The 14,915-nt window shown below is 42.8% G+C and overlaps 1 protein-coding gene across 1 annotated transcript in view; it reads left to right on the forward strand.

Moving 5' to 3' along the window:
• LOC120910441 (heparan-alpha-glucosaminide N-acetyltransferase-like) overlaps positions 1-14,915 on the forward strand; it is a 468,708-nt gene that overhangs the window by 426,344 nt on the left and 27,449 nt on the right. The window contains exon 18 of the mRNA XM_040322198.1: positions 11,812-11,882. Coding sequence (XP_040178132.1) covers positions 11,812-11,882 — 71 coding nt within the window. The remainder of the gene's footprint in view (positions 1-11,811; positions 11,883-14,915) is intronic.

Consider the following 14,915-nt stretch of genomic DNA (forward strand, 5'->3'; position numbering starts at 1 on the left):
GGGCCAAGCCACGCTCCATGTCTGAATGGACACACAGAGCAGTGGCTTGGGAGCGAGCCTGCTCGGGTGCCCCCAAAGCAAGTTGTTTGCTATAGGGGCAGGAGGAAGGGGCCAGTAGCGCTGCCGGGGGACCCGAGCAGAGGAGGTTCGGGGGTGATCTGTGCAAAATCATTGCACAGAGCAGGTAATTATAACATGTTTGTTATTTTAAGGAACAAAAAACTTTAATTATACTTCAATAATTCTTCAAATGTGCTGGATATATTCTATTAATTCAATCTACATGGTAACTGGATACAGGAAGCTGAAGGGAATTATTTGCTCTTGAAATCAAAAGCACGCGTCACGTACCTGGTGGGTAGAGCCTGTTTTTTGCAGAGGTAGGCCTCTCTTGCACCTCTGACTCTGGGCCCCTGGTAGAGTATACAGGTGGCGCAGGAGTGCAGAGTCACTTGAATGCCGGTAGACGTGCTTGCTGTTGGGCTGCTGATTCAGTAGTCAGATGGCAGTGGATCTCCTGGGCAGGAACAGGCTGGTTCTTAGCTGAAGAGCAGGTCCCAGAGGTAGCTGGACAGGTGCTAGCAACTTGGTAGCTCTGGAGGGCTGAAACATAAGCAGAGTCAGACAAACCGGGTGATACACAGAACGATCAGATCAAATACAGACGCGGAGGCAGGAGAATGGTCGAAGAACAAGTCGGGGTCGATGCAGGTGGAAAACCAGAATAGTCAGGAACAAGCCGGGTCAATAATTCAAGAGCAGATGCAGGTAACAGTAAACAGGACAACCACAGAACACTGTTGACGAGACAGCACTAATCCTGGGTGCTGATCCAGCTTAAATAGCCCATTTGCCACCCTTATCTGTCACGGAATCAGTACTGGAGCGTGGCTGTGGGACCCTAGGGCAGATCGGAGCTGGACTTTGTGAAGGATATTAAAATAATACAGGGAGGCTACTGGGGTCCCCTGGAGCTAGGGGCAGGGTTGCGATTGTGACCCCTGCAACCTCTTATGCTACGCCCATGCCTCCTTCACAAACTTGTGACAAGTTGATAGTCAAACTCACACCCCTCTGTCACTGATACGAGATGATGGCACTCTCAGCTTTGCACTGCACAAAGATTTTCCAACTCACGGGACCACAATCTAAGGGTCAGCCAACTGAGGGACTCATCACACGGTTTCGTAACTACGCGGTTAGCTCTTTACTCTGAATTTTAAAAATTCACAATATTAGTGATAACAATTATGACTTTGAATAAACATTTGTAATGCACACTGTCACCACAGACAGGTATACCCAGTGATTTACTATATATAGCATTTTCCAAAGAGACAGCGATTCTTTAGATTCTGCATTAGAGACATTATTAACACTTTTCTAAATATTTTTTAATAACAGAAAAGATAAAACAGCGCATACAATATATTTTCATACAAAAAGAATTATAAATGAACAAAGAGACAATAATGCAACAGAAAAGAAAAGGAATTAGGGATGAAAATATTTAACAACATCCTGGTTCTGTGCGTTCAGCAGAGTCCAATCAATACGTATAAGATGGATCAGTGACTCTCATAAATCTTGGCTGATATTCCATGTTTTGATGGTAAAAGGAGAGCTCTCGACTGCTGATGCAGTCTCTTGTTTCTGGTCCATGAGGGGACAAGAAACGATCTGAACAATCAAGAGTTCTGAGGGGTGGCTAAAGAGATGTCACAGGTATATGACCATGCAGCTCTTTCTATAGGTATTAATATTTTTAAATACCTACAGGTAACGGTCTGGTAATTTGTAAACTATTGAGCAGCGTTAAATTATCTTTTGAAGGAATACAAATATAAATGGTATCGAATGGCTATTTAATCTAGGGGAGGTGAGGGGCTTAATTTGCTTCTGATACCTCTTGGGATAATGGTGTTTGGGCTTAAAATGCTGCTGATTAACTAATACAGGTAAATATGTCCTTATCTTGGCCGTACTGTTATCATCTCAGGAGTTATGAAATACACTGAAGCTTGGATTCTTTGCAAATAACATGCAGCCAGAAATGCGTATTTGGCCCATTCCACCAGCTATACAACAGGCGATAAATATGAGTATTAGTGAGGATAGATGTCTGTTAAAGTGGAAGTTCACCCTATAAAACATTTCTAACACTACATCCAGCCCAGTCCTGCATATAAAATGACACTGACCTTTTTTTCCCCCCCCCGTAGATAGCGTTTAGCCGTGGAATTCACCGCGGCTTCCGGGTAGGGAATCCCGCGGGAGTGGACGTTCCTATTGACATGCCAATTGATTGACATGCTAAACGATGGCGCACACAGCGCGTCACGACTTCCCGAAGGAAGCTCGGGTCGGCTCGGCTCTATTCGGCGCCTGCGCACCGGCGCCGAATAGAGCCGAGCCGACCCAAGCTTCTTTCGGGAAGTCGTGACGCGTTGTGTGCGCCGTCGTTTAGCATGTCAATAGGAACGCCCACTCCCGTGTTTTGTGTTATATTCTGCTAATTCTAGCAAAGTACTGTTCTGGAAGAGTGTTCTGGAATGCACCTAAATGTTTGTTAATTGTATACATGGCTCAAATTTCAGCGGGTTCCACAGGAACCAGCCAAGATTCGAAACATGTATGGTCAGGCTGAATCTATCAAGTTGATTTATCAATCAGCTTAGGTAAAACCAGCATGCAGGGTTTTACCTGCGATTATACGCCTATTATTATTATTATTGTGTTTAGCCACTTGTGATAATCACTGATTTCTCACAGCGGGGACAGCTTCTCCTACCCTCCCCCGCCTCCCCTCCGGAAGAAGACAATGGCCTGACAGGAGAGATTCCTGCATCAACACTGTCTGCGTTGAAGGGGGAATTGTGCAAATTTCTTCATTAAATTGTATTTTTATTGAAAACTAGCTGAATACCCGGCGTTGCCCGGTCTTCCTATCTTAACCTTTTGGGGAGGAAAATCATAGTAATATAAATATACCCATCTTTTATATAAGGGTGTAGGTAAGGGTTAATTTAACTGTCATATATTTTTATTTGGCATATAAGTAATATGTGTACCAGGTATTATTGAAATATCTCCAGGCGTACAGAAGTTATGTGGGAACATACATTTCCCATTGATTTGCATGGGACTTTAAACAAAAACCCCGACCCTCACAAATGGGGGTAGTTAAGGGATAAATTAACTATCCTATAGTTTAAGTGGACATATAAGTAACATGTGACCAAGTGTTATCGAAAAATCTACAGCCGTTTGGAAGTTATGAAGTAACATGTATTTCCCATAGAGTTGAATGGGACTTTAAAGGAAAACCCCGACCATGGCAAATGGGGGTGGGTAAGGGTTAAACCACCTATCCTATGTTTGTTGCTGACATATAAGTAACATGTGTGCCAAGTTTCATGTTAATATCTTTAGCCATTTGGACGTGATGCTGGAACATACATACATACATACATACATACATACACACACACACACGTTGAGTTTTATATATATAGATTCAAAGAAATACTTATAAAGCACATTATACATATTAAAGTCAGAAAAATCAAACAGAAGAAGAAAAAAAAATGTGTTGATCATAATATAGGCAACACTACTGAAAAGGCTATAGCCAATGACATTTGGGTGTTAGCTGGATGTACACTGGGATTCTGGGAACATAGACCTAGGAGGTGTTTCAGCAGTGGGCTGCATTGTGTAACTAGGTCAACAAAGAGAAAGGGAGGATGGATGGTGACAGGGTGACATGGAGTTGTATGTGGGTTACTAGAAGGATTCTGGGAGGAGAACCAAACACAGAATGATCCCACAGATCCCAGGACTTGTCAAACCTGTCAACAGCATCCTCTACCATGGCTGTCATGTGCTCCATTCTACGTATCTCAGTAATAGCTTGTAGAAACTGAGCTTGGGTTGGGAGGGAGGGAGATAGCCAACACATTGGAATGAATAAGCAAGGGGAGTCTTCTGCGCTAGCCAAATAAATCTATAAGGAAATCTGCAATGGGGAAGTGATGTGTAAAATAAATGAAAATGGTGCTCGAATCTAAAATGTACAAATCACTATAAGTGGAGAAAATAAAATAAATTGATGAGCGCAATCTCTAGCACACCTATTGTATATGTGATGAAATGTATTCACTGCTGAACAGTGTGCATACCTATAAATGTGTCCCACACATAAATAAAGTGCAAGTGCAGTCTGCAACTGTAGCCAAAAAAAAACAAAAAACTGAACGAGGATAAATGTGTCTTACAAACAATAAAGTGCAAGTGCACATTAAAACTACGTTTAGAACCTCAAAAGAGCAGCAGCACTAAGTGACAGTGCAAATAAACAAACCAAACTCAAAACCTCAAAGGAGCAGCAGCACTACATGACAGTGCAAATAAACAAACCAAAACAATGACTGCTGTTAAGGAAATCAACAGTCCTAATAGCAGTGCAATAAATGAAAGAACTCTTCATATGCTTCAGTCCATATTACAAGTGCTTCAATTCATAAAGAAATAATTCCAATCGCAGATCTTCCTGGTAGATGGGCTCAAAGAGCGCTTACCTTAACAGGTGAATAAATCAGCTTTCAATGGCTATACTCCAGCCTCACGAGCAGATGGTATCTACTGTGTGAATATTCCTAGTACTAGTACTGACTGTGATAGTCTTCAAGAAAATGGAGGCTCACAGACGAATCAGTTGGTTACCAGGCACACCCAGAACAAAAGGAAAAAAGCCCCATTGTGAAGTATGCAAAGATAAAACTTTTAATGCATTAAATTTACACGCTTACATGTATAAAATTAAAACCAAGCAGGGATTAAATAGCATCCAGACGGACGAGTGGACGGACTCACGTCACTTCCGGTCACGTGTGCAGTTCCTGGCGCGTGTCGTCATGTCACGTGCCTTTATCAGGGGTAGTATAGTATGGAACAGAGATTTCCTATCTCAAGTGGGAGAGAGGACAGCATTAAAATCTCCCTAATTACCATAAAGGGCTGAGAAAAGCGTGCAAACGTTCAAATGCATCTGTAAGAAATTTGATCTGACCCGTATTAGGAGCATATATATTCATAAGTGTTATAGGATTAGATAAATAGGTACCTTGCAGTGCTATATAACGACTGTGGGGGTCTAAATGGGTGGACTTGATCTGGGGAGGACAGGAGTGTCTGATCAGCACTGCAACACCAGCCTTCCCAGATGAGTCAGAAGCCATGGATCACATCCTTTAAAGCCATCCATCGTTTTTTGATGGAATTCAGACCTTTCACATTATATGACAACAGCTTTAAAGGAGAAAAAGGATGACTCCCAGCTAGTCAAGTAGGTAGCCTGGTACGTTGAGAGCTCTGAGGCGTGGAGTAGATCCTCGATCCCCTTCCTCTCACTGGTGTCCAAATCTTAGAAGGAGCCGAGGAGCGTGGGTTGGCAGATGAGAACTGACCATTTTCTACAGGCAATGGTGGAAGGCCTAGGCGCTTGAGAAAGTCATCTCCTTCTTGCAGGTCACGAAGGACGTGCTGGACACCATCCTTAGCGACATATAGAGCAAAAGGTAAAGCCCCAATATTAGGGGACTTTGTGAAGTTGAAGGTGAGAGGTGATGGCCCGTAGTGAGCCACGTTTGTCTATGGTGATGGGGGAGAGGTCACTGAATAGATGGATTTTGTCTCCCTTGTAGTCAATACTGGATCGGTTGCGAGTGGCAAGAGTAAGTGCCTCTTTGCTTTCATAATAGTGGATCTGTACCACTATGTCACGTGGTCTGGCCTCTTCAGGGGGCTTGGGAGCCAAGGACCTATGGGCCCGCTCAAGGTGCCAGTCTATGTCTACGATGTCAGATGCCAGGGTGTTGAATAGGCCCGGGAGATAAGGTCTGATATTATTGTCAGCCACCTGTTCCAGCACGCCACGGATTCTGATGTTTTAGCGCCGTTCCCTGTTCTCCAGGTCCTCTTGCTGGAGCTGTAGCTGAGGTACAGTATTTTTAAGGCACTCTCCTCTTCTAGAGCATGTACACAGTGCAAAGTCTAGTCAAACTTAATTTCAAAGTAGCCGTGCGCTCGCTCAGCAAGTCTATCTCGCCCCTAAGTTCTCTGGAGATCTTTCCCATTTCCTGGGCAATGCCCCTGGTGAGCTGCTGGGCCAGAGCCTGGAGTTTAAGATCCAGCATCTTGGGCTGAGGAGAGGGGGTATATGTGGAGGGACAGCCTGCTGAGAGCCATCTTCTGCCATCAGGGTGCTGATGTAGTCCTCTGGGTCTCCCTGTGAAATCGAGACCAGGGACAGGAGCCTGGTCAGAGAGCGACGTATAGTGGAGGATAGTGTTTGTGTGGCTCGGTCGTAGGATCACTGGTCCTCCATTTTTCCCATGTAGTGCTAGGGGGGCCAATGGGTCATTGTAGCTTGCCCCTGTTGCGAATATTTGCCGTTGGTGCTCTGCAGGGGCTGCGGAACACGGAGCGGAACCGGAGCTCACAGATCACATGTCCACCATCTTGAAAAAACGTGCATGCGCCTTGTGCAAACTTCTTTCCTGCAACCCGTTGTTGCAGGAAAGAAATGTGCTCCCTGTTTGGCTGGCCCTAATATAGCCATGTCCTGAAAAGTTGATCTGTCGAACAGGAACTGCTACACATGGATCAAAGTTCAGGCAGTCCCTGCTGAACTAGCCAAATTTCAAACCATCCATGGCCAGCTTTAGTGTTTATAAGTAAAACAATACATGGACATATTACCCTGGAGTGTCAGCCAAATGGAGAAATCGACTACCTTGGAGAAGATTTCACCTCTTGTCAATGGAATAGGAATAGAGGGAAAATCCTTTAATGGCGATACTGAGACACGGCTAACAGAACATGTTCCCTACTGTGAAAAGTTTTATTTTCACTTCTTGTGTCTCAGGGAAGAAGAGAAGTATGTAGATGTATTTTCTTCCATATAACAGCAACATCAAAAATTTCTATGGTGCTAATGGGGCTGTGAAACTTTTTTAGTATTTGTACAAGTTATTAATTGAACATCATAATCTGATTTACTGTCTCTTTAAATATTCATGTGTATATAATGTATAGGACATGAACTGCAATATCTAGATTTCCCTTATGCTGTTTTGCAGCCTCTAATAGTGGGCAGAGTTATTAAGAACTGTCTTTATACTGCACACTAAAAGACAAACACAAGTGAAATACGATGTTTGTGAAAGTTGAAATGCAGAGAATGGTTGGGGTGATTAAAAAGGCCATAAAATATAATACGTTCATACCAATTTAATATTTAATGATCTTTTTTTGCCAAATCTGAGAAAAACAAATTTGTCATACCAATTCACTGCACTAAAACTGACTTCTTTTTTAGCAAAAGCTCGTTTTTTTTTTTCTTTGCTGAAATTGTTTTGCAGCTCTGTGCAGCTTTTGCAGCCAACTTTCTTTTTAAAGGGAGACTACAGTAAGTTTTATACATTTCTTTTTTTCATTTTTTTCTTTTATTTACTGTATTTAATTGTAGTCAGAACTAAAACATAAAAAATAAATAAAATGTTATTTCTGTACCTTTTTTTAGTCAGTTAAATATCTAATCTCAAAAGCCAATAATTAAAACTTTAGGTTTCTTTTTATAGGAGCAAAAAAATTTCAGTTTTCTTATTTGATTAAATAATTTTGTTGTTTACACTACTCAGTGACACTAATACTAATCTGACTCAGTTGGAAGTTTCAGATAGACAAACCAAGCCTCAATGTAGGCTGCAACTGATGTCTAGACCCACGGTGCTCTAGGAATCCTTCATCATGTATTAAATGCCTATTTGTATACAAAAATTGCATAAATAAAAAAATAATAATATAAATAAACTGTTTAAAAATTGCCCAAACACTAATATAATTTCTATTTAATGTCTTAGCCATATTCATTATTAGATATGCTCTTGAAGCGCAGCATTGCAAACAGCAATACAACTTTCTAAATTGCTAGATGCCTTTTTTTTTGTGTGTTAAATCGAATCTGTCATTTTGCTGATTTAGGGCAAAGTAACAGTTTCTCTTGAACGAAAATCTGCCACCTGCTGAGATTCACCTTCTCCATGCCCCCTACTGCTCTGTCCAAACCCTTAGAAAAGTGCTCAGTACTTCTAAGGCCTCATGCAAGCTGGGCATTTGCCCAGCTCTTCAGAACACCTTTCTCCTGGCAGAAGATAAACAGCATTAGCAACATGCCTAAAGACGCATTTTACAAATGGGTTTTTGAGACGTTCACACGCGCCAAGCATTTGGGCATTCATTTATTTTATTCTGATCATTGACATTAACGAATGCTCATGTGCTAAATGCACCTAGCATTTAGGTGCATGTATATGCATTTAGGCGCGTCAAGTGTCTTTTCTGCCCAAACTCCCCTTCTCTCCGAATGCAATTTTGGTGCATCTAGATTTCTGCCCCTAAAAGCTTCTGCCTCAAAATAGCTGTAAATGCCTATGTGTGCATTGATACATAGGCTAACATAAAGGGGCATTTAGAGGTGTAAAAATAAACATTAAATGCCTGTAAAACTGGCTTTTTTTAGCTGCAGTGTGCATGAGGTCTAAGAATGGAGGAGCCGTAAATGCTTCCTTTGTCCAGAACCAGCACTGTCCAAGTCTCTTTAGCCCCCCAGACACCAGACAACACCTCAGCGTAGGGTAAAAACCACCAGACAATTTTATTTTCATACATGTTACACAGATTGGGCCAAATCCTCAAAAGAGATACGACGGAGTAACTGCTGTTACTCCGTCGTATCCCTGGTCCTAACTATGGAACTGATCCACAGAATCAGTTTTCCATAGTTAGGCAGAAGATCCGGCATGTGTAAGGGACTTACACTGCCGGATCTTAGGATGCAGTACCACATCCGCCGCTGGGGGCATTTCGTGTCGAAATGCCGCCTCGGGTATGCAAATTAGCACTTACGGAGATCCACAAAGCTTTTACGCTTCGTTTTTTCTCCGTAAGTTTTAGTTTGCATACGCAAAATTAGGGCTGCTTTTACAAAGTGTAAACTGTTTACACCTTGTAAAAACAGACCTTTCTGTCCAGCGACGCGATTTTTTTTTAATTTTTAATTTTTTTTTTGGCGCCGTATCTTTTTTTTTACCCGACGCAACTTTATTGTCCCGTCGCAATCCACAAAGCCCGACGTAACGTAATTTCGCGCTATGCACGTCGGGAAAATGACGTCACGAGCATGCGCAGTACGGCCGGCGCGGGAGCGCGCCTAATTTAAATGGGAATCGCCCCCTGGAGAAGAGGAACGCCTTGCGCCGGCCGGATTTAAGTTACACCGCTCAAAATTTCTAGGTAAGTGCTTTGTGGATCGGACACTTAGTTAGAGATTTTGCGGCGGTGTAACTTAAATGGAAAAAGTTACGTTGCGCCGGGTTTTTGAGGATTAGGCCCATTGTGACTAATTGCAGTGAAAGGTGGTTCTACAAAGTATTGACTGGGGGGCTAAATACAAATGTACACTGCACTTTTCACATATTTGTAAAAAAAATGAAAACTATTTATCATTTTCTTTCAACTTCACAATTATGTGCCACTTTGTGTTGGTCTATCACATAAAATCCCAATAAAATACAGTTACGTTTTTGGTTGTAAAATTACAAAATGTGGAAAATTTCAAGGGGTACGAATATCTTTTCAAGGCACTGTATGTAAATATGTGTGTTTTTAGGGTGTTGTGTTTTCTGCCATAGCATACTTTAGCTTTCAGAGGAGTACAAGAAAGGAGCATAATTTTAAAGTGCCCAAGATCACAAGAAATGTATATATGGCTTCAAAAAATAATCTATATGTACATCATGAGTTTAGGGTGCACAGCTCTAGGCATCTAAAGCTTGTATTTTGGTCATTTTTTTTTGGTCACTTTTCTAATTGCTAGTGGGGTCAAACCAAAGTGATGAGAAAATTTGAAGGAGCAGGATGGAACTTGTTTCTGAAATGAACAAATTCCTAACAGTGTTTAAGTTTTTTATTTGGTAAAGCTCATTTGTTTCAAAATCAAATGGTAAAGGAAACTGAGAGTTTTTGTATGATATGTTTTGTGACATGGGGTAGTTAGCTCTCGTGGTAGATGTATTTATACAGTGAGTTTACTCTACGCCAGAAGTACATTTCAGGACTTTTCCTGCTCACTTTTATTTAAAGGAAATCAAAAGTTTACAAATCAATATCATCCCACACAAGGGGTCTCACCATCAATAGGACAAAACAACATTCAAGCCTCCTGCCTCTCTTTATCTGCGGCTCAGACCTTGTGCCTCGGTCCTCCAGACCATCTAACACTCATCCCCAGTGCTAGTACACAAACGCTGTACCTCTTCCAGCTCTGTGCCTTTCTTCCACAGCTACCATCTGTTCCGTCATAGACTCCCTCTGGTTTCGGCACCTCTGACCCCCCCGGGTGAGACCCTGTCTCTGTTTCTTCTTCTTAGATTCGAGCCTCTGGTTTGGGGCACCTCTGACCCCCGGGTGAGACCCTGTCTCTCGGTTTCTTTCTCTCAGACTCAAGCCTCTGGTTTGGGGCACCTCTGACCCCTGGGTAAGACCCTGTATCTCGGTTTATTTCTCTCAGACTTGAGCCTCTGGTTTGGGGAACCTCTGACCCCCGGGTGAGACCCTATCTCTCGGTTTCTTCCTCTCAGACTCGAGCCTCTGGTTTGGGGCACCTCTGATCCCCGGGTGAGACCCTATCTCTCGGTTTCTTCCTCTCAGATTCAAGCCTCTGGTTCGGGGCACCTCTGACCCCCAGGTGAGACCCCGTCTCTCGGTTTCTTCCTCTCAGACTCGAGCCTCTGGTTTGGGGCACCTCTGACCCCTGGGTAAGACCCTGTCTCTCGGTTTCTTTCTCTCAGACTCAAGCCTCTGGTTTGGGGCACCTCTGACCCCTGGGTAAGACCCTGTCTCTCAGCTTCTTGGCCTGTCCTGTCCTTGACAGCACGGTGCAGATGTGCACCTATCATCTTCCTTACAATCACTGACCCCCTCAAATCCTGTTTTTACTAAAAGAACAGCACACACCTGTGCCATTAGTGGGCCTGTTTTCTAAAAAAAAAACTGGCCCAGACTGCCTTATCACCCAGTGGCATGGCCTCACTGTGCCACAGTTTATACAGATATGAACCTTTGGTTGTGCTGTGTGTGTTATGCTTCTAATTCTGCATTTTACAGCGATTGCTAACTAACAGTCTTAGTGAATAAAAGGTGCAATAACCCATAGCAATCACTCAGAATCCATGGTGTACTAGTACAAGCACAGTAAATTGTGATTGGATGTTATGAACCTAGGAATGAGAATTCTATACTGCACAGGGCCCCATGTGCTAGTACATACCTAATGTACACAGCCTGAAGTCATGCCATCAATACATGCTTACATACTCATATGAATGACCCTTTTTTAGTTGTAACCCTACTTATTTTCCTTTCTTAAATTATATATATAGTATGAGTGTGCAGGGGGGGGATTGTTGCCCAAATTGTTTGTTTGGATTAGGAACAAATCTCTTGTCAATAAGAGGCATAAGATAGCTAGCAAAGGAACTAAGCAGAAGAACTAACAAGTCAATTCTATCCATGCCCTTATGGTGACAAAGAGGTTAACCTGTACATTCATGCACAGAGTGATCAATGAAAACACTTCCGATCATAGCCTGCCCATCTGTCCCTTTGGTATCCAATGCTGACTATACAACCATCCATCTTTACTCTTGTGTATTGACCAACTGGTCGCCTTATTGTTTTTTCCCACAGGGGACTGTATCGGCCATCTTAACCAAGTGTACAAGGGATGAAGGATTTATTCCCGTCAATAAAAACCTCTGGTAAGTGCTACTGAATTCAAGTGGAGCATTGCTGTAACAAAGCCTCATCATTATTCAGTTTAAACTTAGCCATTAACATCCCTTCAAATTCGCTCTCTCCATAGCTGGAGGGGCTATGCTGTGCCCAGAGGCCTTATTACTGTTAATAAACTTGTTTTGCTTGTAATAATTAAAATGGCACTCTAGAGTTTCCCCCAATTTATTTTACACACATATTTTAGTTATTAAAAGGCATATTACATTTTTGCATAGCAATTTCACATTAAGTCTATTTACTGCCTAGTTGATTTATTATGTTTCCTGCTTTATACAGCACTGTCATATTCTGCAGCATTTGCTGAAGGCTATTTCAGTGGCTTAAAGAGGAAGTAAACCTCTTTTGTTCCCTGCAAACCCTGCAAAGTAAAAGCATAATGGGCTAATATGCATCACATACTAGCCCCTTATGTGGCACTTACCTGCAAATGAAGTCTGTGCTGTCCCCACTGGTGGCCGCATCCCTCTTCCTTCCGGGGCCATGCAATCCAGCTCTGTGACTGGCCGGAGCCGCATAACGTCACTCCCGCCACACCAGAGCCGCCGGTCACGGCACTCGCTCGGGGAGAAACGGCACGGCGGCTGTTTCTTCACAGCGCATGTGCTGATGACATCATCGGCGCACAACAAGGTAATTATGTTCTAAATGGCGCACAGTTCTAAAAAAGGGGTTTACAACCACTTTAAGAGAAGTTTAAGAATACAACTCATTGGTATAATGTAATGAAATTAAAATTTACTACAAGGTTTTAATATGTGCAATTTTGTGTTTTATATAAAAAAATCCAGCTAGTCGATAAAATACAGTATTAAACAGTTACAGAATGAACATGGATGTCCATAACCTTCTATCCAATATAATGAAATTTAGATAGTCAAAGCGATCAGTATCTCAATTGTATATTTATATATTAAAACTAGAGAGTTAAAATAGATGTAAACCCTAACTGGATGACATTTAGTTTCATTAAGCAATGCTTTTTCTTCACCTTTTTTTTCCATTCTTTGTTACATTTCAGTGTTGCTGATCTTCTACTGTTATTTCCTGTCTACATATTTGCTCTTGATCTTTGGCTGTATGGCATTTCTAAGGTTGGGTTTCTTGATGGTGACAACAGTTTACCATGCCTGTGCAGTTTTGCCTGCACAGCCTCTTACAGTCTCCATCAGATACCCATGTGACAGGAGAACAATGCAGGAGTGCAGTTGGTAGATAGAGACAGAATATTGTCAACCCAATATAAGAAGTAACTGTACAAGGACCTTCATGTTAGAATCTCCAGATATTGTTTCAGTCTGATTTTGAAATTACAATAATATAAAATTATATGAGATTTTAATGTTTGGATATACACATATTTTAAAATCTTAGGGGCAGATCCACAGAGCGAGTACGCCGGTGTATCTACTGATACACCGGCGTACTTTCAAATTACCTGCGTCGTATCTTTGGTTTGAATTCTGAAACCAAGATACGACGGCATCTGGGTTAGATCCGACAGGTGTACGTCCTCGTACGCCTTCGGATCTAAAATGCAATACTTTGGCGTCCGCTGGGTGGCGTTCACGTCGTTTTCCTTGTCAGGTATGCAAATTAGCTATTTCCGACGATCCACGAACATACGCGCGGCCGTCGCATTCTCTTACGTCGTCTCTAGTCGGCTTTTTCCGGCGTATAGTTAAAGCTGCTGTTTTGCGGCGTATAGTTAGACTTGCCATGTTAAGTATGGCCGTCGTTCCCGCGTCTAATTTTTTTTTTTTTTTTGCGTAAGTCGTCCGTGAATCGGGATGGACGTAATTCACGTCTAAGTTAAAATAAATGACGTCGTGGCGACGTAATTTAGCGCAATGCACGGCGGGAAATTTAGAAACGGAGCATGCGCAGTTCATTCAGCGCGGGGACGCGCTTCATTTAAATGAAACACACCCCCTAATCGCCGATTTGAATTCCGCCGCCAGAGATAGACTATGCCGCCGTAACTTACGGCGCAAATTCTTCCGGGATTCGAACCGGCCAAAAGTAAGTTACAGCGGCGTAGCGTATCTCTGATACGCTGCGCCCATCTATTTCTATGTGGATCTGCCCCTTAAAGTATACCGGCCATCATCAAGATAATGCTTCCATGTGTGCTACTGGATGCAAAGTTATGGCCAAGATTTTTGAAAAAGGGTCACACCTGGAAATCCAGCAGCCATGGGCCCAATACTGATTGCCACCTCTGCTGCTTTCTTACTTATATACCAATTAGACTCACCTACACTGCTTTGTAAACAGGGGGGGGGGGGGTCAAAAAGAAGATCTGTGTAACTTTGTCAGCTCTTTTCAAGTTAGGTAAAAAGAAAGGTCGGGAGAAATATAGTTTACATGTTTCCCTTTCTCTCACTTTTCATTCCCAAATCATTCCCAAATCTATCTCTGTATAAAGGGTTTCTTAGGGCTCTTTCACACGGAGTGGATCCGTATTGATCCGCTCCGTTAGCCCGTTTGGCTCAGCGGGGATTCCTCCGTTAATCCCTGCTGAGCTGTTGGCGGCCAGGGCGGTCCCCGCACACAGTGCAGAGACTGCCCTGTCTCTCCTCCGCTCTCCCCTATGGGGAATCGGATGAATACGGACCGTGTGTCCGTATTCATCCGATCCGTTTCGCCGGACGGAAGAAAAATAGGGTTTTCTTCCGTCCGCAAAAGCGTAACTTTGCGGACGCGGATGGTTGCGGACGTTAGCGGATGCATCATCCGCTAACGTCTGCAATCCCATAGGGATACATTACAAGTCCGTAAACGGACTTGTAATAAACGGACCGTTTGTCCGTATGTGTGAAAGGGCCCTTCTTCTAATGGGCCCATATATTTTTCCTTCCCACCAGTCCCAAGTCTCCCACTCTATGATGGCCACGAACAGCCTGCTAAGAGCAAGCAATATTCCCAATTTTGAGTGTAGCTTGCTATTACAGGGCTATATCTAATGTATATTTTAGGGAGCACTGATGAATGTCTCA

This window comes from Rana temporaria, chromosome 8 (assembly GCF_905171775.1).
Source record: "Rana temporaria chromosome 8, aRanTem1.1, whole genome shotgun sequence".
NCBI classification, from domain to species: Eukaryota; Metazoa; Chordata; class Amphibia; order Anura; family Ranidae; genus Rana; species Rana temporaria.